The sequence below is a fragment of the Pleurodeles waltl genome, chromosome 7 (genome assembly GCF_031143425.1).
Source record: "Pleurodeles waltl isolate 20211129_DDA chromosome 7, aPleWal1.hap1.20221129, whole genome shotgun sequence".
NCBI lineage: Eukaryota > Metazoa > Chordata > Amphibia > Caudata > Salamandridae > Pleurodeles > Pleurodeles waltl.
The window spans coordinates 1515844661-1515872087 of NC_090446.1; the positions used below are offsets into that span (position 1 = coordinate 1515844661).

General features: G+C 46.0%; 1 protein-coding gene across 1 annotated transcript in view; it reads right to left on the reverse strand.

Moving 5' to 3' along the window:
- Window positions 1-27427, reverse strand: part of LOC138247101 (transmembrane protease serine 3-like) — a 139226-nt gene that overhangs the window by 31610 nt on the left and 80189 nt on the right. Inside the window, exons 5-7 of the mRNA XM_069201845.1 lie at window positions 25599-25748; window positions 14953-15097; window positions 10870-10989 (exon numbers count right to left, since the gene is read on the reverse strand). Coding sequence (XP_069057946.1) covers window positions 10870-10989; window positions 14953-15097; window positions 25599-25748 — 415 coding nt within the window. The remainder of the gene's footprint in view (window positions 1-10869; window positions 10990-14952; window positions 15098-25598; window positions 25749-27427) is intronic.

Below are 27427 nucleotides of genomic sequence, written 5' to 3' on the forward strand. Positions count from 1 at the left end.
TCACGCAAGTCACACCTCCCTGGACTCCCTCAGGTGTCTAGTTTTCAGAAATGTCTGGGTTTGGTAGGTTTCCCTGTATGGATACTGAACCCAGGACCAAAAACGCAGGTGCTGATTCCCCCCGCAAAAACAGGTCGTTTTGTATTTGATAATTTTGATGTGTCCAGATAGTGTTTTGGGGCATTTCCTTTCACGGGCACTAAGCCTACCCACACAAGTGAGGTACCATTTTTATCGGGAGACTTGGGGGAACGCTGGGTGGAAGGAAATTTGTGGCTCCTCTCAGATTCCAGAACTTTCTGTCACCGAAATGTGAGGAAAAAGTGTTTTTTTGGCCAAATTTTGAGGTTTGCAAAGGATTCTGGGTAACAGAGCCTGGTGAGAGCCCCACCAGTCACCCCTTCCCGAATTCCCCAAGGTGTCTAGTTTTCACAAATGCACAGGTTTGGTGAGTTTCCCTAGGTGCCGGCTGAGCTAGAGGCCAAAATCCACAGCTTGGCACTCTGCAAAAAACAGCTCTGTTTGGTTTGGGAAAATGTGATGTGGCCATGTTGTGTTTTGGGGCATTTCCTGTCGCGAGCACTAGGCCTACCCACACAAGTGAGGTACCATTTTATCGGGAGACTTGGGGAAACACTGGGTGGAAGGAAATTTGTGGCTCCTCTCAGATACCAGATCTTTCTGTCACCGAAATTTGAGGAGAAAGTGTTTTTTGGGCCAAATTTTGAGGTTTGCAAAGGATTCTGGGTAACAGAACCTGGTGAGAGCCCCACAAGTCACCCCATCCTGGATTACCCTAGGTGTCTAGTTTTAAAAAATGCACAAGTTTGGTAGGTTTCCCTAGGTGCTGGCTGAGCTAGAGGCCAAAATCCACAGCTAGGCACTTTTCAAAAAACAGATGTTTTCTTTGGGAAAATGTGATGTGTCCACGTTGTGTTTTGAGGCATTACCTCTCGCGGGCGCTAGGCCTACCCACACAAGTGAGGTACCATTTTTATCGGAAATCTTGGGGGAACGCTGGGTGGAAGGAAATTTGTGGCTCCTCTCTCTCTCAGATTCCAGAACTTTCTGTAACCAAAATGTAAGGAAAAAGTGTTTTTTTGGCCAAATTCTGAGGTTGGCAAAGGATTCTGGGTAATAGAACCTGGTGCGAGTCCCACAAGTCACCCCATCCTGGATTCCCATAGGTGTCTAGTTTTAAAAAATGCACAGGTTTGGTAAATTTCCCTAGGTACTGGCTGAGCTTCAGGACAAACTCTACAGCTAGGGACTTTGCAAAAAACACGTCAGATTTTAATGTAAAAATGTGATGTGTCCATGTTGCGTTTCCTGTCGCGAGCATTAGGACTACCCACACAAATGAGGTACCATTTTTACTGGGAGACTTAGGGGAACACAGAATAGCAAAACAAGTGCTATTGCCCCTTGTCTTTCCCCAAATTTTTTCCTGCCAAATGTAAGGCAGTGTGTAAAAAATACATCTATTTGAGAAATGCCCTGTAATTCACATGCTAGTATGGGCACCCCGGAATTCAGAGATGTGCAAATAACCACTGCTTCTCAACACCTTATCTTGTGCCCATTTTGGAAATACAAAGGTTTTCTTAATACCTATTTTTCACTCTTTATATTTCAGCAAATTAATTGCTGTATACCCGGTAAAGAATGAAAACCCATTGCAAGGTGCACCTCATTTATTGTCTCTGGGTACCTAGGGATCTTGATGAACCTACAAGCCCTATATATCACCCAACCAGAAGAGTCCAGCAGACGTAAAACGGTATATTGCTTTAAAACATCTGACATCGCAGGAAAAAGTTACAGAATAAAATGTGGAGAAAAATTTCAGTTTTTTTCACCTTAATTTCAATATTTTTTTTATTTCAGCTGTGATTTTCTACAGGAAACCCTTGTGGGGTCTACACAATTTACCCCTTGCTGAATTCAAAATCGTGTCTACTTTTCACAATTGCTAAGCTTTCTGGGATCCAGCATTGATTTCACACCCATTTCTGTCACTAACTGGAAGGAGGCTGAAAGCACCAAAAATAGTAAAAAATTGGCTATATCCCATTAAAATGTCAAAATTGTGTTGAAAAATTGGTTTTCTGATTCAAGTCTGCCTGATCGTGAATGCTGGGAAGATGGTGATTTTAGCACTGCAAATCCTTTGTTGATGCCATTTTCAGGGGAAAAACCACAAGCCTTCTGCAGCCCTTTTTCCCATTTAAAAAAAAAAAACGTTGCCGCTGTATTTTGGCTAATTTCTTGGTCTCCTTCAGGGGAACCCACAAAGTCTGGGTACCTCTAGAATCCCTGGATGTTTAAAAAAAAAGGACGCAAATTTAGCGTGGATAGCTTATGTGGACGAAAAGTTATGAAGGCCTAAGCGCGAACTGCCCCAAACAGCCAAAAAAAGGCCTGGCACCTGAGGGGGAAAAGGCCTGGCAGCGAAGGGGTTAAAAATATATAACCCCTAGCATGTTCTTCAAAAAATCTTAAATAACTTTTAAAAGTTTTTAAACACTTACACAAGATATACCTTTCAACAATCATTAGAAACACTGTTTTAAGCTCTACATGTTATTTCTAGGCATTTGATTGTTTTAAAAAAAGTAACAATTGTTCATACTTTTTTTAGAATTGGTTTAATAGGTTAGCGCTGTCTAATAACAGAATACCATTTTATGAAAGTTGAAAAAAGGCTGTTAAAGGTTAATTGAGTTCAATTTTGCAGTTAAAAAAAAACCAAACATCACCTTTCACCAAGAAAAAAAGTATTCTTTTAGAAACAAAATTTGAGCTGGGAGCCCTGTTCTTCCATATGAGTTGAACGTTGCCTTTCCTTTGCAGATCTTGCTTTCAGGCCAGGCATTTCACCTTCCCGGAGGGTAAGTCCCTGCCACGAGGTGTGGCTGCGGTCAGCACTTTGCCCTGCCTCCTGCCTCCTGCAGCGCCAGGCTCAGGCACATGTTGTAAACAGTGGTGTGACATCTGAAGGCCAATCAGTGTCTTTCGTCAGTTCTGAAAGCCTTTTCGCCATGAACGTCAATTCGCCAAAAGGCCAGGGGTAGCGGAAGTGACATCACACGACATTTGACTTTTACGTCCATTCACACACACATGCTCACACATACACACACATTTACATGTACACAGGTTTGCTGTCACGTAAACACTCTCTCACCCACGAGCACGCACACAACATACATAAACGCATGTTACCTCGGCTGCCGGGAAAGGTCAACCTAATTGTACTCCATTTTTATTACATTAATATTGTATAATATATTATTATATACGATTAGTATAACAAAAAAATTGAAAAAAAAAGTAGGTCTCTCCCTGTCATGAAGTCTGCTCCCTATGCACCCTAAGGGCCACTCTGATGCTACTGCTGGTTAATGCAATCAGCTCTCATAGGAGCCCCCTGCAGAGTAAGATGGACCAAGTGCCAACAAAGGCCAGAGTCATCCCCCAAGCCCTGCTGCAGAAAAAGTGTGCCGACAGGACATGTCGGACCGTCTGCACTCCAAGGCCCTAGGGACTCTGCGTCTTCTGTCTACACCCGCATGCACCTAAACAATCCACAGAGATTGCTTTAAGGGTTGGGTTATCATCACAAGCGGGTTTGGAGGCCAAGAAGAAGAGCGTATCAGCTCCACCTGCTTACACCCAGAGATACCATGCTCACTCAGTTGACTGTGGCCTTCTTTGCTTTTTAGCGCCTGGATACCCTCACAAGTGATAAGTGTGCTATACAAATCAGGCTGATTAACCGATTGATTGATTGCTGTGGCATTTCTGCATGCTTAGATTGCCTAGATGTGCTGGTGTACCAAACCAGACATGACCAGTGGCGTAGCGTGGGTTGTCAGCACCCGGGGCAAGGCAAGTAATTTGCGCCCCCTAACCCGGGGCAAGGCAAGTAATTTGCGCCCCCTAACCCGTGGATTTTAGCACTCGAGTCTCTTCCAAGATGTTGCGCCCGGTGCGGCCGGCCCCCCCTGCACCCCCCACGCTACGCCACTGGACATGACAATGCACATTACTAATTAGATTTTTGTAATGCCCAACCTAGCAAAGGCCAAATTCACTAAAATACAGCCGAGAGTTAAAGGCCACCACTCTGTGAAGCTTGTAAAGTAAACTCTGCCAGGATGAGAAGAATCGGGGAGAATTGATGCAATAATTCAGTCTCAACAGTTTAATAGCAAGTCTGTGCGGTTTATTGGAAGGAGCAGAACTACATTTGTCCGGAACTTTAGAGATAAAAATGAGGTTTAGTACTTGTGGTTCAATTACATTTTTTCCTCAAAAAGGAAAATACATTTTCTACCTTATGCAGTAAGAATTTTCAATTCTATTAAGGACACGGAGGCGAGAATTATGCTTCTGTCGCTTTACACTAAAAAAACTAAAATACAGCCGCGAACCACAATACAATAAAGAAAAAACTACATTACCCATGTCACAATATGTCGCCCATATCACATGCCCCAATCACATAAGAGCAGTCCTTAAAAGTATTGAAGAGTCCATTTTGTGTCCTCTTTCTTTGCAAATTAAAGTCATAACATCAAAGGTAAAACTTAATGCAATAGTCAATTCAATTAGGAAAAAAACCCAAGATGTCCGCTGTACACATCCAACAGGGATGAAAAGGGAAGAACTCTAAAGTTTTGATGCAAGGATCCTAGCAACTGACTAGGCCAAACATGTCAAGAAAAAATGTCCGCCTCAGCTCCATTTCTGGTCGTTGCCTGGGAAGCCAGAAAAAAAGAAGCCATAATATCCCTACTCAGCAAAAAACATCTTTATCAAAGGAATCAAACAACAGATTTATTCCATCTTAATCTCAGTTATACATAGGATGGGAACACAATATTGTACAATCTGACAAGATAATATGAAATTATATATTTAGCCCATACTTGGATAGTATGGCAAGATCCGGGTGGGATAATCCTTGCCTCTGTGTCCCTATTAGAATTGGAAATTCTTATTGCGCAAGCTAGAACATTTTTTATTCTATGTCAGGACCAGAGGTTCTGATTCTGCTTGTTCAAAGCTGAGCTACCACCAATGGAGCTATGTCCACAATCGGTTTATAATCAAAGGACTTGAATGTCAATTGTGATTCCCAGTCCGCCTCTCTCAGAATATCTTCTAATCTTGAGCCCACAGCGAATGATTTTAAAGCCATAGCTCATCGGGCAGAATGAGCTCCAAAAATGGAATTATCGATTCTGGCTTCGGTCATTAACCAACGCATCCATCTAGCCAAAGTAGCAGCTGCAACTGGTTTAATCGGCTTCTGAAGGGCAATGAGAACCTGAACTCCATGATCTCTTCTAAACTCGCTCATCACAGCTTCATAAGCTTTAAGGCTGTGTACGACACATAATTTAAAATTATGGGGAAATACAGGAACAATACTGTCCTAGTATTAGTCCATCTAGAAATGGAGAAGAAAATTCCGCCAGGAGAAAAAATCCAGCCGGACAGATCAAGGGCCAGGACATCCGAGATCGTTTTACATGATATCAAACAACGCAACATTGTCAATTTGGCAGATAAACGTTTGCGGGAAAGATACTTATTCTCCGGCCATTTTTCTAGGACCGACAACACTCCATTAACATCCCAAAGGGAAGAGTTTCTTGGTTGAGAAGATTTACAAAAACGTATGGCCCTCATGCGTTTACACACTACAAGGCGTACTACCACTGGCTTCCCTGAAACAGGAAGATGCCCCACTGAGATGTATGGCCTATAATTGTTAATGGATCTATAAACCAGGCGGGAGGCGCACAAAAAAAGCAAGGCAGTTAATCAACAAATTGACATCTGCCCTAAAAGGATCTGAATCCTGTTCCTCGCATCAATGCATCCATCGTCTCAGAGCTAAAGTATAGCATTTGTGGGTGCCAGATCCCTATGCTTGGCTGATGTAGAAGAAAACCTGTGGAGAATATCTAACAAAGTGGACCCAATATGATCAACGGATGAGGGGGCCCCACTGGGTCCAGAAGTAGATTGTGTTGAGCAGGAATCAAGCTCGGAATGTTGTATGACAACTCTAGAGCTAATGGAAACCAGGGCTGTGCTCTCCAGCGCACAGTCACTAACACAATCTCTGCTTTCTGGCAACGTACCTGAGCCAGGGCTCTCAGGATCATACTGAACGGAGGAAATGCTTACCCCTTATGGAGAGACCAATCCTGCAGGAAGCCATCCGTGACTGCTACTTCTGGATCTGGTCAACAACTGAAAATCAGTGGAAGTTGTTGGTTCAGTCGTGAGGCGAAGAAATCCACTGAGCGAGGGCCTCACTTGCGATTGAGAAATGAGAATACCCATGGATTAAGTTTCCAATCTCTGAAATCCCATAGAAATTGGGAATGCCAATCCGCTACTGAGTTCCTCTCCCCTGGTAGATATTCCTCTATCACAGAGATCCGGTGCTGAAGGCAGAAGTGGAAAGGTCCTTGGCAATCTCTGCTAGCAACCATGATCTTGTACCGTCCAGCTTGTTGACATACCTGACTGCTGAGATGTTGTCCATCCACAGCAGAATGCAACAATCTGTCCAATGAGGGGAAAGACTCTTGATTGTGAAAGAGCCCACCAGGAGCTCCAGGCAGTTTATGTGGAGATGAAGTTCCACCTCCAACCAAGTAACTCCCGTGGTCTCTGATCCACACTGGGCCCTCTAGCCCCATCTGCTGGCATCTGACTCCAGGACAACATCCAGGGAGCTGCTGAACATCACCTTGTCATTCCAGGCATCCATGTGGTCGAGCCACCATGTCATCTCTGTCCTAGCCTACTTCGAAAGGGGAATCTGAGCCAATTAGGACAGGCCCTTTTGCAGATGTAATATCTTGAGCCTCTGAAGGGCCCTTTAGTGAAGTGGGTCTGGAAGTACTGCCTGGATGGACGAAGCCAAAAGGGCCACAATCCGTGCCAGAGATCTTAGCGAGATTGTCAGCTTGCTTAATGCCCACCTCAATTCCTTTTTTGTATTCAGCATCTTCTGTGCCGGAAGAATCAACTGAGAGCAAATCAAGTCTATCTGAAACCCCAGGAATTCCACAGATTGCGAAGGAGTAAGACAAAACTTCGATTGATTGATGAGAAATCCCAGCTCCTGGAGCAGCTGAATTGTCCATGACAGGTGAAAGCTCACCAATTGAGGGTCCTGAGCTAACATAATCAGGTTGTCGAGGTATATGATCAACCTTACCACTCTGGCACAAAGAGACTCCACCGCATGTCTCATTAGCTTGGTGAAGCACCAAGAAGCTGGCGAGAGCCCGAAAGGGGAGGACCTGGAACTAGAAGCACCGTCCGAGCCAAATGAACTATGAAAATCAACGATGAGGGGGGACTATAGGGACTGTCAAAAATACATTCTTTAGGTCAAATGGACCTTCAAATCCCTCTCTTGCAATATATCCTGTAACAGATGGATCCCCTCCATCATGAAGTGGCTGTAGACTACCCAGGAGTTGAAGTCCTTTAAATGTAAGTCTAGATGGGATGCGCCCCCTCTCTTTTCTACCAAAAAGATGGTGCTGATGAAGCCTTCAGGATGCGGGGAAGAAAGGCCAATAACCTCTTTGTGCAAGAGTAATTGATTTTCTTTTAATATGACCTCTTGCTCTCATAGGGAAAAATGTATCTCTGGGGGGGTGCACCCATTTGGGAATGGGATTGGTAGAACTCCAGTTTGTAGCCCTGTACAGTTTCGAGAACCCAAGGGTCTTTGGTCAGAAATTGCCAATTCTATAAAAACATCTGGTCCTGCCTCCCAGAATTGCCTCTGAATGAGTAATAATTCAGGAGTCCTGTGAGGTTCCTTGTTGACCTCTGCCATACCCTTTATGGAAACGTTGACATCCTCCCTGCGACTGTATGGGATAGAAGATGTTGACAGCTGATTGGTATTGACCATAACGGCATCCGTGGTAGGAGAAATCTTAGTGGGGGCCCTGATGCGAGAATCGGACTGAGAATCGGCCCGCAGTCGTCTGGCCCTTCGAAAAAGAGTGTTGCAAAACACCTTCTTCAAAGACAGTTGCACTTTGCCCATGGAACTGAGCTTTGCAGCAAGCTTGGCGAGACCTTTGAAAAAAGGGAGCACCGAAGAGGAGGCGCTATCAAGGCCTTTCTTAGGGTCCTTAGCCCATTTCTTCAGGAAGGTCACCATTGTAGGGTCTACCTCCGGGTCTCTGTGATCTTCCCAGCTAACTCTGGTCTGGGACATTGGGCGCAAAGCCTGGCACGCACCTTTTAATTGAAGCCCTGTCTGAAGTGCTCTTGGATGTTTTCTGCTACCTCCTGCAGGGGAGTCCAATTCGAGGAACGCAGATGTATAATTTCATCAGGGTTGAATGTTAACACCTTAGGGGCTTTGGATTGGAGTTCCATGAAGTGGTCAGCACATCTCTTTTTACCAGGGCCTGGGATGTTGTCTTGCTCACTGTCAGAATGGTTTGCGGACGAGGAGTCCAAATCAGTGGGCCCAGAAGGATCCAGTGAATCATCCCACTGCTGGGCTTGGGGGCCGCTAGAGCTGTGATGATCTCTGGCTGTCTCTGACAGTTTATCAAAGGCCTCCATGTGGGGCCACTTTCTGGCCTTAGCTTTGCCCTTAGAAGACTTGCCCTGGGAGGTCTGAGGATCATTCAAAGGCGTAAGAGGAGGAATCCAGCCCTTTTGACATGCAAAGCTTTTAAAGTGTGGGGAAAGGGGACCCAGAGCCTTCACCAGGGCTTTATTAACTGACATTTGCACACTATTGTCCAAGGCACCCACTACGCTCTCTTCCAAAGAATGTTGAGAGTCCTCCTTATAGTGTTCATCATCATCAAAGGCTTCGAACTGAGCCTCAACAATGGTGCTCCAATCAGGGTAGCTGAGCTCTACAATCAGGGGGAGTGCACGACCCCAGCAGGAAGACAACTGTGAAGTTATTACTTTTATAGAGCGTGGAGGGAGCCGCCTGCAGCACTCTAGGCAGAGCCTATGCAATTTATACAACGCTGGGCACACTCAGACACACCAGGGCATAGGGGGCGCTTATAGTATGAGCACACTCTTCAGCAAGCCTGATAACCAGCAGCGGGAGATATGCGCTGCAAATTGAGCTAGTATTTGGTAGCGGGCGGACGGGCGCTGCCAATTAACTGAGTTAGATTTATGAAGAGCAGGAACGCAGAGCTGCTCTCTTCGGACTAATCGCCACTGCATTCAAATGAAGTGTGGTGGCATTGCACATGCGCGCAAGTGATCAGGGCCCCTATGGGGCTAGAAATAGGACTGCGGCCATCCAGAAGACAGCTGTGGTCTGCTCCCGCTCCACCAGAACTGAGCCTGCGGGGAACGCTGGCTCGGGAGACCGTAGCGCTCCCTCTGAAAGTGAAAATTTAACTAAACAAAGAATTAGTCAATCAATAAACTCAGCTCTGCATCCGCAGCGAGTACATAGCGCACCTCAAACATAGAGCGGTAATCATTAAATAAATCAGGAAGCGCACAATTAATGAAAACATGCAATATCCTAAGATAATAAAGGTCTTAACTGGCTGTGAAACACAAAGAAAGAGGACACAGAATGGACTCTTCAATACTTATAAGAATTGCTCTTATATGATTGGGGCATGTGATATGGGCAATATATTGTGACATGGGTAATGTAGTTTTTTCTTTATTGTGTTGTGATTGGCAGCTGTATTTTTTTACAGTAAAGAGAGAGGAGCATAATAAGAGCCTCCGGTCCTGACATAGAATTCTGGAGCATTAGTAGCTGTGAGCTGAACAGGAAGCACTGGGACCTTGACAGTTGCTTCACATCCTGGTTCACAGGAGACAGGGTGGAAACAAAATGGCCACCACCAGCTGCACAATATGGCGCCCACCAAACAGGATGACTTATATATTTAAGAACTGTGGCAGGGGTCCACCACAGCAGCATCAGAAAGGTTCATTAACAATATGGAGATAATGGGAGCCTCTCTGTGAAGCAGAATGTACATATGTCTGTGACGGTTAGTGTATGGCATGCTTCGTGCCAGCTGAGGCGGGTATAGAAATAGCCTTCGCAGAAGGGCATGGGGGCGGTTCGTGAGAGCAGAGATCGGAACAGTAGTACTATGTTATTGATGAAAAAAGGCTTCTATGGACAAGAGTCAACATTTGACATGAAGTGGGCGATGTTGGCATTCGGGTTTGCCAAGCGCAATATAGCGAGGTAATGGGGGAAGTCGCCCCACCAACCGTGGACCAGTGGGATTCTGACCTAGCTAGACTGGTTTTCAATGAACCGAGGAAGTGGTGTATCAGAGCCAGGGGTGCCCTCAAAAATGGAAGAAAGTCTGGGGACCATGGTGTGCAATTAGAGGGGACTCGTGTGGCTGATCTTAACACGTGCACTCTCACGGGTGGGGGGAGCTAGTTGATGTATGTTACGCTTTAAGACAATTGTGGTTGAGCCGTAAAAGCACCAAACGGTGTAAAGTTATGATATATGATGCAAATGGTTAATTGATGCAATCACTACTGCTGTTCTGTATGTAGATGACACCCTGAGCTTTGTTTCAATAAAAAGTCTTTAAATAAAAATAAATAAAAAAAAATTGACCTGAAGGTGGGGTGACCCCCCAAATTCTTTGATCCATTACGGCAGGACGTTCCAAAGTCACAAATGTTACAAACTGTATTTTTGTGGTACACATTCACCATATAAATTGTTGTTAAATTGTTACACATACTATGCATGTAAAGTTCCAGGACCACCCCCTTCCACAGTATTTCTCACAGTAGACCCAGAATGAATTTGCTCCAACCATGAGCAGAACTTACACCGGAAGCAGGAAGCTCTCAATGGTTTTTGGTTTGTCTCCAGCTCTGTTCACCAAAGCAAAACCGTCCAAGCACCAGGGCCCCGGAGAAGGCAGGTCCACCGCTTCTGAGTCCATGTGGCTGTGGCAGGTGGAAGAAAAGAGTAAACAATACGGTACAAAGTGGCTAGGCGCGATCATACAAAGCACACAGAAGGGAGAGCATGAAAGCAATACAACTCAAATGAGAGTGCAGAATAATAGTAAAAACAGCATGCAAGAAAGCACAGTGCAAACAATAGCAAAAAGAAGGGAGCGTGTAAAATGCAAAACATAAAATGTGGGAGTTACAACTGTACAAAAGAGGGCAAAGTGAGAAAAAGCCTAGAACAAAACACTCAGGTTGAAAAAGCAAACTACAAATGTAGGGAAAAGACAGTGAAAAAAACATAAAGCACATTAGGGAGATTGGAAAAAAAATACAAAAACAAGGGGATGAAAAAACAAACGACAAAATGGCAAAGAACAAAAGAGAAAAGGGAGAAAAACGAAAAATTCAAATCACAAATGCAAAGAGCTTGAAGAATAATTTGTCCCTGAGACAATAAGACAGTTAAGTTTCCTTCTTTTTGGGCTAGGCGGTGGAAAGCTTGAGGCTTCACCTGAAACAAAACTACTGACGTATGCAGCAAATTGTAATCCATTTACCTCTACAGTCAGATTTTGAAGCATGAAACAGAGTTTATTCAGTGCACTCAACTAAAAGAAGCAAGGAGACAGCAATGAATTCTTGCAGCTGACCACAGAAAGGTCTGTCTCCAGCCTTAATGGCAATTTTCTGTACAGAGATGAGGGATACTCGGGGCAGGGGTCAATGTGGAAGGCTAGACAAAGGTGTCACAGAGGGTCCTGCTTCAGAAAAGCATTGAATCCTCAGCTAAAAAGAGGAACAACACCACAGGTAGCTGAATAAGTGTCAGAAGGAGAAGTGCACAACAATATAAACCACAGACCAAAGTTGGACATGTTTACTAATGTATACAACAGTGTCCAACCCAGGTGTCATTTAAAGAAAAATTAGAACAATTATGGTGAGATATTCAATAGGTACCAATAAGCACTGAATGCATAGGAGAACAATAAGTCAAAAGGACCATACAAACAAAAAAACAATGTATAAAATAGTTTATACATTGTAAGACATGGACAGGCATAACATTAATCAACACAGAACTTATATGAGCACACTACCCGCCATGCCTTTTGTTCTTGGGAGTGGCTGTTAAGGCCCCTCCCATCTCACCTCTGCAACTTAACATGGATCTGGTCCTCACCCCAGGACTAGCCCAGTGCTTAATTTGTGCTTGTTGTTTCTGGTGCTGAGCACCGGCACTTATTTTTGAGGGATGGCGCTTATTCTTCTGCCCCAAGCATTTACTGCACATTTGGGAAAGACGGAGGAAGAGAAAAACAAAAAAGCGTGACAATGGGAGAAAGCAGAAAGCTGCAAGAGTGAGCTGAAGGGGCAGGGAGTGGCTGTAAATGTATTGAAGAGGCCCGAGATGGCTTCAGGATTACGCTGCCTCAGTATTATGTGCTTGCACATTTAATTGCAGCAGCCGCGTGTTTAAGAGGAGGGCTTTGAGCACCGGTATGTTTTTATTTACAAATTAAGCACTGGACTAGCCTACTCTCCCCATTTCTCCTGCCCTTTCTATTCTGGCGTATGTCACAGACCTGAACTCCCTCATCTCTCAGTCTCCTCCCTACACCGTCTTGACACCAGTTTCCAGTTGTCTCTCATTGTTAGCACTCATCCACCCAACCCTTCTTCTCTTCATCTTTTCACACCCTTATTCTCAGTTCAGTCTCCCCACCTCTGCTTCCACTCCCTCATGTATAGTTTTCTCCACATCTTCAATATTTCTTTTACTCTCCTGCCTGCCACCCCCCAACCCCCGCTCAGTTATTATTTCACTAAATAGGTGAGTTTAGGATTTAAAAAAACTATTTTTGAGTACATCTTAGTAGATGTATCCCCAGCTTGTGGTTTACAGACATTATGGGCCTGATTACGACTTTGGCAGAGGGGATTACTCCGTCCTAAATGTGACGGATATCCCACCGGCCCAATTATGAGCCCATTATATCAAACGGAACTCGTAATACGATGGGCCGTATATCCGTCACATTTGGAATAGAGGAATCCCCTCCGCCGAAGTCGTGATCAGGCCTAATCTGTGTTAGAGGGTCTACAAGGACAATAATCTGAGACATCTTCCATTGATGTGGCACTTGACAGCAGCCTAAGGAGCAACCAGCAAGGGTCACCAGGTTGCCACTTTAAGTATCAAATTTGTCCCCATTGCCGGGAGTCAGAGGCTGCAAAATGTCATTTACTTTGAGGTCTTATGAGGACAGATGCCATTCACACTGTTGAAGGATTATGGTTTCATAGCCCCTCACTTTGCATTCTTCTTGACGTAAGAACCCCTTTTGATCTTCCTAAAAACCTTCCTTGACCCCCTCAGTGCTGGTCTATTATTGTTCCACCCCCAATACTACTGGAAGAGTGGCATGAGGGTTTCACTACTAGTGAAATCAGTGCCTATGTAGAAATTTAGGGGCAGATTTAATAAAAGTGAGCTGCACCCAGCGCCACTTTCCTTGGGCTCCTTAGCGTGGCCCCTACCGCCACCATGTGTGCACCGTAGTTAAAATACAGCGCATCATGGCGCAGTGTAGGTGGCGATAGCATCAACATTTTGGACGCTATTGATGTACTGTTCAGGATTTTGGCGCTAATCCGTACGTAGGGGCACATAGCCACAAAAATTGATGAAGCAGAATCTCTTAGATTCCACTGCACCATTTTTGTGGTTCACCCTAATGAGGGTACGCCCCCTTGCATCCATTATGCTTGGTGCAGGCATAATGTGGCGCAAGGGGTTACAAAGTGGCGCAATGCAAGCAATGCACCACTTTGTAAATCTGGTGCGTTGATTTTGGCCTCGTTGGCCACATATGCGTAAAATGGTGCTATTACCCATCTGCACCAGTAGGCAGCCCCAACAGAGGATACTCGTTTACAGTATTTCGAAGACATTCCACTTGGTGGGCTCCAATGGGCAGCTATATTGAGAGAGGGATATGATTCTGTTCTGATTCAGTTGAGTGGTTTTTGATATCGTTTTTGGCAAATTCTCAGCAAATAAGTGAGTATAGTTTATTTCACTATCAGTATGAGCAAATCTACAAAAGAACAAGTTGCCAATAAATCAAGGCTGTGAGCTGAGGGCCTAAACGTTAAAAAAACAGAATTAACCAGATGCCTTGTTTCAGGAGGACAACCAATCAGCCATGCACAAACTTTACAAACTTGGGCAGTAACCAGTTCAGATACTCATAGTTGGAAAAACTCATGGAAGAGGTGACAAAGAAAGTCAAGGGGTAATGTCAGATGAAAACATTATTTTCCAAAATAAATGGGGCATCCTCCCCTTGTCGGTCTTACTCTGCTAATCCAAGCAAAAGGGAGAGCTACAGTTCAACATCTAGGGACTGTGGGTGGATATTTCACAAACAGGGTCTCTTTAAATAAATCCCTGAGCAGGAGGAGGGGTTACAAGTCAGTCCAAGATCACCCAGACAATGGCCTCGTGTCTTACTCAGTGAAAAGCAAATTTTGCAGGACTGATTGTTATGATCTTGAAGGAAGCCATGTCTTTGACAACAAAACTGTGGAGTGATAACTCCGGAAAGCTGAAAAGCCTCAGAACCCGCCACAAACCCAGGCCCACCCAATGCTACGATAAGGGCACTTCTGAAATAGTGCATATAAAACCCACATTTAGAGGTTTTGGGATCAAAATGGTGGATGAGAAACCTTTAAAGTGCCACCAGAGCCGAGAAGGTTAGTGTGCGGCCTCCTGACAGGTCCCCTCAGTCAGCGACTGAAACCCACCCCAACTCCAAGAAAGCGATGCAACTGCATGCCTCTCTCCCCTCTTCACCATCAGTCCCATCTTTCACTCTCTTACACACCTCCACCCTCACTTGCCTTGAAGGACAGGTCCCTTCTGAAGCATCCATAGATCTCACTGACCTGTTGAAGCCCAGCTCCCTGCACGTGATCCAGCCGTGTGCCGGGTCCCATCCCTCGTGGCAGACGGTGTAGTAGCGACCCTCGGTCCCGTTGTAGACCTGAAGAAGGGAGCTGCCCCCCAGCAGCAGCACCGGGTTCCTGTAACCTGAGGGAGGAGGAGCGGGTTAGCTGGAACAAGGATGGTGGACAAGTACCTGGCACGTGCCCGCTCAAGAGGAGAGTGGGATGTCCAATCATGTCCTGCCCTTGGCCTGTCTCACTGAAGCTGCCCTCGCGGAGGGTGGGGGAAGCTCTGTGCCAAGGCCTTCTGGCTCTCTGGAAGTAGGGTCGCTTCTCAGCTAATTTCTATCTGCAGACCCTCTCGGTCTCTCTTTCTCTTTCAGAAATCTCTCTTTCTCACTTTCTGTTTGTCTTTGCCTCCCTTGCTCCTTCATTTATTCTCTGTCTCTCATAAATCCCTATCACTTTCTACTTTTGTCTGTGTCATTCTTTCATTCATTGTCTCTCTCATAAGTCTCTTTCTCGCTTTGTCTTTTTCTCTCTCGCTCTCATTTATTTTCTCTCTCATGAATCTCTTTCTCACTCTGCTTGTCTTTGCACTCTTTCATTTGTCTCTTTCTCCTAAAGCTCTATTTCTCTGTCTTTGACTCTCTCTCCCTCTTTCATTTATTGTTTCTCTCTCTCATAAGTCTCTTTCACTGTCTGTCTTTTTAGGTCGAAGCCTACAAGACAGCGTAATTGTCTGGTTTGCTGAAGACATCTTGGGAACATTTGGAAAGCTTCCCTGGGAATGCATTCTGCCCATAGCTCACCATTGGCTTTTTGGTTTGCAACTCATATTACATTGCTTTCTATTTTCTGACTCTATTTGTTTTAGGCTGTCAAGCTTGAGTTCATCCCCTCACTTGCCCACACCTTGTTACTGTATCCTTCTGAGGTCTCACTTTCTGTAAACAGGCCTTTAAATCTTGTTCTTATCAAATTTTACGTGCATTTAAACATAAAGGTCAAATTTCAGGCTATGTCTTCCAAGGGAGCATGGTGTTTACTTTTCTTTCTGTCACTTCAAAGTGAGAGCAGTTATAGGAAAGCAAGAGGAATGCAGTTTGCTCTTTCCATGGAGCCCTCTCTTGCCCCTCTTAGGCTCCAGTTTACCAGGCTGTAACATAACGCCTTAAACAGGCCTGCAGGGAGGAGGTGCACACACTCAACAAACACTCATGTCAAGGTTCTTCTATCAAAGCACTGGTAGCATTTGCTTAACGTGACCCTCAAGTGAATGTCTAATGAGCTTTCTGTTTACAGTCAGTGAGTCCGAGTACCAAGCCCTTTTAATAATGAGCGATAGCCTCAGCAGAGCCATAAAAACCTAGACCAAACAGATTACTGCTTTTCTGAAAACTACAAACCAGAGCCCGGAAACTCACCACATTATTCACACTACAGCCCTAAACATCCTGCCTATGTCAAACATAGTTTTTATACTATTTGGTGGATGCGTGTGCTGTCAACAATGAAATAGGTGGACATGTTCCAAAGAAACAACAATGGCCTACTCCTTGGGCTGGCATTAGCACTGCTGGCATCTGGTACTAGACTCTATGCCACTCCACTGTGTGCCTTCCTACTTCACACCACCCTACTCTATGCCAGCGCACTCTACCCCAATCTACTATGCACCACTGCACTCTTCGCCACTGCACTATACACCACTCCAGTCTAGGCCACTCCACTCTGCCCCACTGCACTGGATGCCACTCCACTCTCTGCTGCTGTACTCTGTTACGCTGCACTATATGCCATTGCACTCTAGGGCAATGCACTCAAAGTCACTATTCTATGCAACTCCACTCTACCCTGCACCTCTCTATGCCACTTCACTCTACTCTGAAACAATCTACTCTACACCACTCAACTCTCTGCCACTCCACCGTAAGCCACTGTGCTCTATGCCACTACGCTATGCTACTGCACTCTACCCTGCACCACTCAACTCTATGCCACTTCACTCTACTCTGAAACAATCTACTCTACTCTACTCAACTCTCTGCCACTCCACCGTAAGCCACTGTGCTCTATGCCACTACTGTATGCTACTGCACTCTACCCTGCACCACTCCACTCTACACCACTTTACTCTGAAACAATATACTGTGCGCCACTGCACTCATTGCCAAGGCAGTCTACGTAACACTACTCAGTTCTGTGCCAATATACATCACTGCACTCTATGCTGCGCCACTCTACTCTGCATCAGTGTACACCACTGTAAATCACTGCACTGTACGTCAATGCACTCAACACCACTTTACTTGAAACACCACTTTACCATGCACTCTATGTCACTGCACTCTATGCCAACTACTCTGCACCACTGTACTCTGCTCCACTGTACTCAGCACCACACTACGCCACTCTACTGTGGGCCACTCTACTCTGCACCACTCTACTCCACACTACTCTGCACCACTGTATGATACTCTTCACTTCTCTACTCAATGCCATGGTACTCTAGGCCACTCTACTCTGTACCACTACACTGTGCACCTCTGCACTCTGCACCACTGCTCGCTACGCCACTGCATACTACAACACTGCAAGCTATGCCACTCTACACCACTGCGCTATATGTCACTGCATTCTATGCCACTCTGATCTACTCTGCACCACTGCACTCTGCGCCATTGTACTCCATGCCACTCTCCTCAGCAAGACTGCACTCTCAGCCATTGAATTCAACATCACTCTACTCTGCACTGCTGCACTCTATGCCACTGTATGCTATGCAACTCTACACCACTGAGCTCTACGTCACTGCATGTTATGCCAAATTATTCTACTCTGCACTACTGTACTCGATGCCACTCTCTCTGCGCCACTCTACTCAGCGCTACTCTAGTCTGCAAACTGCACTCTCTGCTACTGAACCCAACACCACTCTACTCTGCACCACTGCAATCTATATGGCTTTACACCGTTGCACTCTACAACACTGCGCTTTATGCCACTCTCTTCTATTTTGCACCACTGTACTCTACACCACTGCTTTCTGAATCACTCTGTTCCACACTACTCTACTCTACGCCACTGCTTTCTGCTCTGCACCACTCAACTCTACACCACTCTACTGCACTCTGCACCACTACACTCTGCATCACTCCTCGCCACTCATCTATTCTGCACCACCGCACTGCACATTACACTACTGCACTCTATGCTACTCTATTCTACACCCTGCACCACTCCAGTCTACCCTAAACCACACAACTCTACATCACTTCAATCTACTCTGAAACAATCTACTCTATACCACTGCACTCTACACCCCTCTACTCTACGTCAATGCACTCTATACCACTTAACTCAAAACCAATGCACTCAGTGCCACTGCAATCTAAGCCAATCTATCCTGCTCCAATTTACGCCACTTCACTATAGGCCACGCTACAACACTCCACATAATGAAGCTCTAATCCATTAAACTCTACTCCACTCTACGACCCTCTGCTCTACAGCTCTACTCCACTCTATGCCACTCTACAACACTGCTCCACTCTATGACCCTCCACTCTACAACACTGCTCCACTCTAAGACGCTCTATGCAACTCCCTCTATGCTACTCCACGCCACTTTACTGCACTCTATTCTATGACACACTACTCTACATCACTCCACTCTAAGCCACTCCAATCTATTCCAGTGCACTCTATTCTGTGCCCCTGAACTCTACAACATTCGGTTTCCCTCTGTCATTTGACTCTCCTACACTACTTGAGTCAATGCCACTCCAGTCTACGACAATCTACTCTGCTTTATGCCACTCTGCAACACTCTACATAACACCCTCTACACCACTTCACAACACTCTATGTTGTTCCCAACCTTTTGACTTCTGTGGACCCCCATTTTATCAATACTGGAGCCCGGGGACCACCACTGAATCATTGTTGGAATCCGGCCCACAGGTTGGGAACCACTGCTCTATGCCACTCCATGACCCTCTGCTCCACTGTGACACTCTGCGCCATTCAACTCTCCTCCACTCTACGACACTCTACTTCCTCCAGCCACGAGACTCAAACCTACACCACTCTATACACTCCATAACATTCCACTCTACTCCACTTTACGACACTCAATGCCAGTCTCCTTTCACCCACTAACTTTTAGCCATGCTGAACAGCAGACACGCTTTTGTGTAACATGGCTAAAACACATTAGCAAAGCCAATACCTCTTGCACAGGCGAGACATTTTGGCTTTGCCAATGCTTTTTCTTTCTCACTTATGTTTACTAACTCAAGTCTCTCTTTCGCACTATTTTAAATTTATTTTTCTTACTTTCTATATCTCTCTCGCAATCTTTTTTATTTTTTTATTGTCTCTGGAAACCTTCCTGCACAAAAATAATCAATGGAGACGTTTCCCTTGTTCTATGTGTGCTGATGAATGCTGCACACATAGACAGAGGAAAAAAGCGAGGAGAAATGAAGATAATTCTCCTCAGCACGCCTCCCCGGATAGGCGTAAGGTTGTGGCACATTCCCAGGTTTACAAGCTCTTGTAAATCTGTGAACGTGTCAAAACCCATGGGAGCACCTACCGCAACGCCCATGGAACGCCTCCCTGACACAGATTTGCACTGCCTTGCCTTACGCCATATCTTTGAAGCCAGCCAAAACCACCCAAAGTTGGCTTGCGTGGCCTCATAGATGTGGCTGAAAGGTTTGCGTCGCCGGGGCGTCAAAGAGGGTGATGGTGCAGCGAGGCAAGCAGCTCGTAAATATGCCCCTTAGTATATGATAGCAGCAAACACAACCAGCTCGGGTAAGTGGAAACCCCACCCCAGGTTACAGACAGAGGAGAGAGCCCTACTGCTTCCGGTAGCTTCCATGAAGGGTGAAAAAGGGCCACAATAAAGAGGCGTTTAGGCTTCTTTCGATAACCCCACCCAGCGGCAAGTCCTTTTTGTGTTCAAAGGTGTCTTGGGCAAAGTTTATTGTTACAGAGAAGGAAAAAAACATGAAAATAAAAGTGTTTTGAAATGAGACAGCTAGTGGTGTGTGTGTGTCAACATCATGCAGGGCATGTTGAGACACAAATCCCCCCCAGATGTAGTGTGTGTTGGGGGGGGCGAGGGGCTCAAGCAGCTCTGGATGAATCAAGAAAGGAGAGTGAGTGGATAGTTATCACCTGAGTTGTCACCATCATCCAGTGCTAGCGAAACTTGAGGGGCTCCCTGCAAAAAACATGGGGAAGGCCTCCCCGGAGTCACTTACGAGCTCTCAGGCCAGGGTGCTGCGCTGAGGGGCCCCCGGAGGTCGATCCCTTCCCCCTCCAGCACCGCAGGGGCTGCGGGGGCCTTTGTTACGCCACTGGCACCAGCTTCCGGGTCACACGCGGGTTACTTCAAGGCAGTGACGTGGAAAGGGTGCCAGGGAATCTAGTGCAGACTAGGCAAGTGCGCTCACTGCCCTCCCAGCAGGCTAGTAAATCACTGCAATAATCAGTGCTCCTTCAGCACTGGGCCGCGGTGCCACTGCACCAGTTGAACCTTTGATAGCTACGCTCATAGGTAAGGTTAACAGCCCTAGTGCTGCCCATGTCTGCAGAGAAGCACTGTGGGCAGCTCCTTCTGTGCCTGCCAGTGTCTCACTGACTTGCACCTCAGGGCAAAGAACACAGACCTTTGGGTGAAGTCTTTTTATCAGCTGTTTGTGACTCGAATCGTTCAGATTGGGTGACGGGACCTTCTTTTTTGTGACACAGTTGCACCCCCTCCTCCCTCTGGAAACCTCTGGTTTCTTTCCATGGGCAAAATGCAACCCTGAAGTTTGATTCTCAGCCCCTCCTCCCCATCTGCACTCAACCACACTGCTTAAAATACTGTAAAATGCGAGAGGACTCTTCCCCAAGGAATTAAAAGCCGCCCTCCCACCTGCTGTGAAATGAGTGGTCACTTCCGGGCAGAAGGCTCTTTACTTCACAGCTTGTGTTCTGAGCTCAGCACCTAGCAGGTGCCCAGGGAAGCAAAAGTCATCATCTACCAGGCAAGGCACCAAGTGACCGTTAGAGATTGCGACTGGCAATTTGCGAAGTTTTGCAATTCACAAATTGAGAGTCTCAATCTCTAATGTTTAACAGTATCTGAGATATTGTTTGCGATTCGCAAATGGATCGCAAGCAGTGGCGGTTTCTTCTCGAAGGCAACGCGCACCAGCCCAGAAATATACTGCGCGTGTTCTCTGCTGCCGGCAACAGAGGACTGGAGCAGCCCCTGGCAGGGACGCTCCAAAGAGCGCACGTCATTTTGGCCAGCTGCTTTGCGCCAGCCAAAGTGACCTGCGCACTTTGAAGCTCTCCACTCAGCTGTGTAAGACAGTTGGGTGGAGACCAGGCACAGGCTTTCAGGGCCTGAAGGAGCGTCCAGCCAGAATGCTCCATCCAATCCAGGCGCTTCTTTCATGCAAGTTAACAGCATGAGAGCAGCGCCTGGATTGGTTAGGGGAGCTCTTCCGGCATCGGAGAGCAGAAGCACATGGAGGAGGACATGCAGCCTTTGGGTAAGTGCCTTTTAAAAAAAAATTGCAATGTTTGTGTAATGCATGTGTGTAATATTATGTGCGTGTGTAGTGCATGTAGGTGTAGTGTTGTGTAATAGTGGCTTTAGGGCAGAGGGATAGTTTACGATGGAGTTTTTGAGGGAGGGAACGTTTAAAAAAAAAAATTTTTTTTTTTTGCAAAGTGGTTGGGCACTTCACTCGCCCCACCACTTTAAAAAGGTACAACCTGCCGCTGGTCGCAAGGCACCTGCCTCATTAATATTCATGAGGTAGGTCTCACTTTGCAAACCATTGGGAATGGCCAGCACTCATAGGGATGGTGGCCTGATGGGGTCAGCAGACCACCATGTCCGTGACTGATTTTTAGATAAAGCACTTTTTTTTAAATACAGCCCGTTTTCCTAGAAGGAAACAGGATGCATTACAAAAAAAAAAAAAAAGTTTCCTTTTTGTTTTTTGAGAGCAGGCAGTGATCCCTGGGACCACTGCCTGCTCTGAAAAAATGTTGGTGCTCCAAGGGAGAGGGGTCATACATCCCCTTGCGACTTGCCAATAGCAAGTCACAAACCCTAATTCGTGAGTCAATATCAGGGGTCCTGACTCGCAAAATAGGGTTGGTACATGGTACAGGACCATTTAGCGGTCGCAAACAGCAAATTTTGCTGTTTGCGGTCACTAAATCGATTTGTACTGTTGTGTAGCCATTTTAGCTATAGTTTTTGGACATGTTATTTTAGCAAACTAGGCCTGACGCTGTGCACCTTACCCTAGATATGTTTTATTCTAGCTCCGTTATTTTAACATTAGCTACATTTGCGGTCTTGTTTTATTTTCTCTATCTAGCTGTTCTTCGCCTAGGTCAGCACTGCGTTCTTAAGACATTTCTTTCACTCTGTGCTTTTCTCAAGGCTGCAGTGAGATAGGTTGCCGGCAAAAGTGGTACGCTTTGTCTCCAATGTTCACAGAAACGTCCACACTCTTACGTGGGGATCCTTTCTTGGAACATCAGCTGTTTTATTATAAAAACACTACTTTGACCCATGTATGTTATTAGAAGGAGATTCCAGCCAGATGACCACGACTGTATGCTGATTGCTGAGTGCTTCGCTGCAGCTGCTTATGTAGACTACAGGCCTCTTGCTCAGGTATGAGGGATGATGTCTTCCCAGGGGAATCTGAAGGGCAGAATTAGAGCTTAACATGCTGTGCTCTAACATAGCCTAGGTAGGAACTATCCTTAACAATCTTAGTGACAAAATGGAAGCGTTATTTTTAAGTTTCACTCTCCTTGTCACAATTGTAATCCTATTGTGCTTCATCGTCCTAGTTATTGCAATACATGCTTTATTATCTAAGATGCAATTACTTCAATAAACCCTTATTGAACTCTACTCTGCCCCTGATTGTCCTTGCATACATGAGACTAATGTAACTGAGAGAAACGGATGAGATCTGAGTGACCACAATTTCCCCGAGTAGTCATTTGTGTCATGCGCCCGGTTGCCCAATCAACCTGCACTTGGGTGGAGATGAGGCGCTCCTAGTTAGCCGGAAGAAAACCCGGATTAGGCCGACAGGTGTCACCTGGTGTGGGTGTAGTCTCAGTCCGCCGCAGTACAAGTGATGCTGCCACCCAAATCCTGTAGTCTCATTAGGATAATCTGAACCTACTCGACAGTACATCTGGCCCCAAGTATCCAAAGAAGCAGAGCAGTGGCCATCAAGCACAGAACGAGCCACCAAATGACACAGAGACGTCATCTACCATAATCTAAACTACACAAGAGTCCTCATCTATCTGGCTCAGTACTGAGCATCTGTCGGTATCCATCCCAAGCATCTGTCGGAGACAGGACCACCCGGTCTGTATCCATCCCATGCATCTGTAGGGGAGAGGGCCTCCCTCTGTCGGTATCCAACCCAAGCATCTGTCAGAGATAGGGCCTCTCTGTCGGTATCCATCCCAAGCATCTGTGGGAGATAGGACCTCTCTGTCAGTATCCATCCCAAGCATCTCTGGGAAACAGGGCCTCTGTGAGGGTATCCAACCCAAGCATCTGTCAGAGACAGGGCCACCCTCTCTGTATCAATCCCAAGCATCTGTAAAAGACAGAGCCTCCCTCTGTCAGTATTCATACCAAGCATCTCTAGGAGACGGGCCTCCCTCTGTCAGTATCCATTCCAAGCATCAATCGGAGACAGGGCCACCCTGTCTGTATCCATCCCAAGCATGCATCTGTTGGTATACAAATCAGCCATCTGTCAAAGACAGGGCATCTGTAGGAGACAGAGCCTGCCTCTGTCAGTATCCATACCAAGCATCTGCCGGTGTCCATATCAGGCATCTGTCAGAGGCAGGGCCTTCCTCTGTCAGTATCCATTCTGATGGTCTGTCGGAGACAGGGCCTCCCTCTGTCGGTATCCATATGAGGCATCTGTCAGAGATGGGGCCTCCCTCTGTCGGTATCCATACTGAGCATTTCTAAACAGCAGGGCCGTACCTACACAAATTTGTTTCAGAGAATCAGTAAGAGACAGGACCTTCTGGACCATCTGTGGGAGACAAGCCCCAATTCCATACCATGAATCTGCGGGAGATGAGCCCTTAATGATTCAGATTCTATACCATGCATCTGTAGGAGACACCACCAGAAATCCACACTGATCTGCAGGAGACAGGGCCTTCACCTTATGATAATCACTACTGTGTGCCAGTAGGAGCCAGGGTATATGCTTACGTTGCTTGGGCAATCAGCCTTATTGCATGCTCATTTCCCTTAATTGCCCTGTGATTCCCAGAAGATGTTGAAGATGGATGAAAAGGTGCAGTTAGACTTGTTCTTGACAAGCCTATTGTGCAGCAGTGCCCAATGTCAACCCATGTGTCATCACACGTACATCACTACTGCTTCTCCCGCACTGCAACTGTGAAGTGTTAGTGACCTCTCATTAACATTTGGGCCAGAAACATATGAATTTTTAAAAACAGCATTTTCAACAGAGTAAACGCCTCCACTAACAACTCAACCTCGGCCATTTCCCTCTGGTTGAAATGTTGGAACTTTGATGTTGGCACTTAGGAGGCACTTTAGTGACTAGCCCATTCTTAGATTCACTGAAAGTGGCATCTGACATACCACAGACTCTGGTCCATCCCTAACAGCTATTTAATAGTGGCCGGCTCTGTCCACATCAGGGGCGCTCCTTCGCAATGGCAAAGATGCATCGCCCCACAGCCTGAGCCAGCAGCTGAAAAATAAAAATATATTTTAATATTGTTTTATTTGTCAGCTGCTGGCTCAGCCAGCATGTGCAGGTAGGGGCGGGGCTTGGCTATGGGAGGGGGAGCAGGAGTGGAGTCAGTGCAATAAGTGCGCATGTCAGTTTGACCAGCCGTCTTAGGCTGGCCAAACTGACATGCGCAGTTTGCTTTCTCCAACCCGGCTGTGCAACACAGCCGGGTTGGAGAAACAGCACAGACCCCAGTGCATCATCTGAGCGGCAGACCAAGCCACTGAGGCCAATCCTGAGGCTGCTCTCATTCTAGGTATAGCATGAGAGCAGCACCGGGATTTTGTGGGGAGCCTGTGCTGGTGTACCAGGGACTGCTGGAACACCAACACCATCAATGGAAAAGGATCGAGGTGGCCAGCGGTGGCAGCAGAAACAGTTACGTTTTTTGTTTATTATTATTTGTTTTCCCCTGTACCCCCCTCCCCGCCCACCCCTCCCCTTAAAATTTGCAGCAGTCACCGCTGGTCCACATTGTACTAGTCTTTGTGAGCCTGACATGCAGTTGACACTCACTAAGGCCTATTCTACTTTAATGCCTTATGGCGCCAACACAAGTGCCTAGAAGAGGGCACTAAACTGCAACACGAGGCCTCAAAAAAGCCCTTGTTAATAGGGGAAAAGATGCACCTAAGGACACAAGATAATTTTGCTTTGGGTGTCAAATGACATAACTAAGACTCCTCCTACTGTATAATACTTTCTGAAGCACAGTCTGTCATGAAGCTTCCAGTTGTGAGAAGTAAAGCCCCCTATGGACATGGGACACCCTGCCTCAGCTCAGTTACTTACTGGATGCAGAGGTAAAGCTTTTGTTGGCCTGCTGCTTGACGGCTGAGCAGCCAGTTCCACCACCGGCATGTGAGCAGTTCTCAGACAGGATGCACAGTTCCACATAATCCGGGCAGGCTCTCTGGCTTGGTGGGAAGTAGACGTATCTGACTGTAGGAATAAAAGCATACAGTTCAATGGAAACCAAGAAGGCAGTGTGTTTCATCATGGAGGGAGTATGAAATGAGTCCACGAGAACAAGAATGCACCAAGAACATTCAGGCAGTGAGGAGTAGAGTTTGTGACATTACTCTGTCCAACAGTGGACAACTTTCTGTTCCTCTTACATGCTTCTTGTATAACACACTCAAAGTCAGCTCCTACTGAGACAACGTTCTGCCAGGTCTCCACGTGTAATATCTTCATAGAGGTGCTCATAAACCCTACCTTCATTGAGATGTCCTAACACCCCACCTTACGCTCTTCCATCCTAAATACCTTCCTCAGCCAAGGAACGGTCCTGGACATGCTCAAAATACTGCAGATGCTTCTACTGCTGAAAAAACATACTTAGGAATCAGGCGACCTAGACAACTATTAACCATCAACCCAATTACTCAAGTTTAGTTCATCTGAAAAATTGAGGAAGCAGTCCATGTCCATAGGATCAGATCATCAAGAACAACATTGTATAGCTTGAGACAACAATGCAGCAGTAGAGGAGTTTCTACCCAAGTAGTTATTGACATCTTCATGCCCTGTGATCCTGCTTGACCTCACAGTTGAACTTGGCATAGCTGAACAGCAAGCATTGATCAACACCCTGAAAACATTCAAAGGTTTCACATAGTCCTCTTCTCACCTGTTGCCACTAGCTCATCCAAATGGGAGACTCAAGATCCTAGAACCTACCAGTCTCCTGCTGAGACTCCCAAGGGATCCATGCTGTGCCCCGTCATCTTTAACTCTTGGAAGACTTATTGTATGTTGCTTACTGACACCATCAAGATCCACCAATACACCAGCGACTCACAACTCTGCTTACTAATCTCCCCAGTGACCTAAAAATCTCCTCAGTGAGCAGCACTCAGTGACTTCAAGCTTTGAGCTAATTCACAACTTTATACCAGGCACTTGAAACTCAAACTAAGACATGATTTCTCCTGTTCTCCATCTCTTTAGTAAACATGAAGCTTGATGGCTTTGACAACATATGCAAAATCTTTTATGTGAACTCCTGACACAGACCTCGCCTAGCTCTCCCGCTTGAAAAAGTTAAACTCTTCCTATCTGAAACCAACAGCAGTGCAATAATAGGTTTTATCCTGACTCGATGGATGCTTTCTTGACTTAATATTGGAACCAACCCCAAAAAAATCGTAGATGCTGAGACTTTTCTCCTCGAGCGCCTGAAAAATTCAACCACATTACTCCGACACTGAAGAATCTTCACTTACTCCCACTCAAGCCACCATAATCTTCAAGACAAGTTGTGTCACCTACAAAGCCCTGAGAAACAAAACCAAATTACAGCTGACAGCAAAACTAGCTGTCAGGGACATACAGTGCCACAATAAGTATCAGGACATCACCAGAATAGAAAGAAGGAAATGCTAGAAAGAATACACAAACAGGCACTCAGGATCTGGGAATACTTTCCCATTGACTTCAAAACTGATCACACTAGGGTAACCAACTCATCCCATATCACTAACAAAATTGTTTCCATACTTAGGTTTAACCAGGCCATCCCTTCTGTCAGTTGTGTTAGTCTAATCAAATCAATGGCAAAACCAAGACTAGGGGGTTATTACAACTCTGGAGGAGGTGTTAATCCGTCCCAAAAGTGA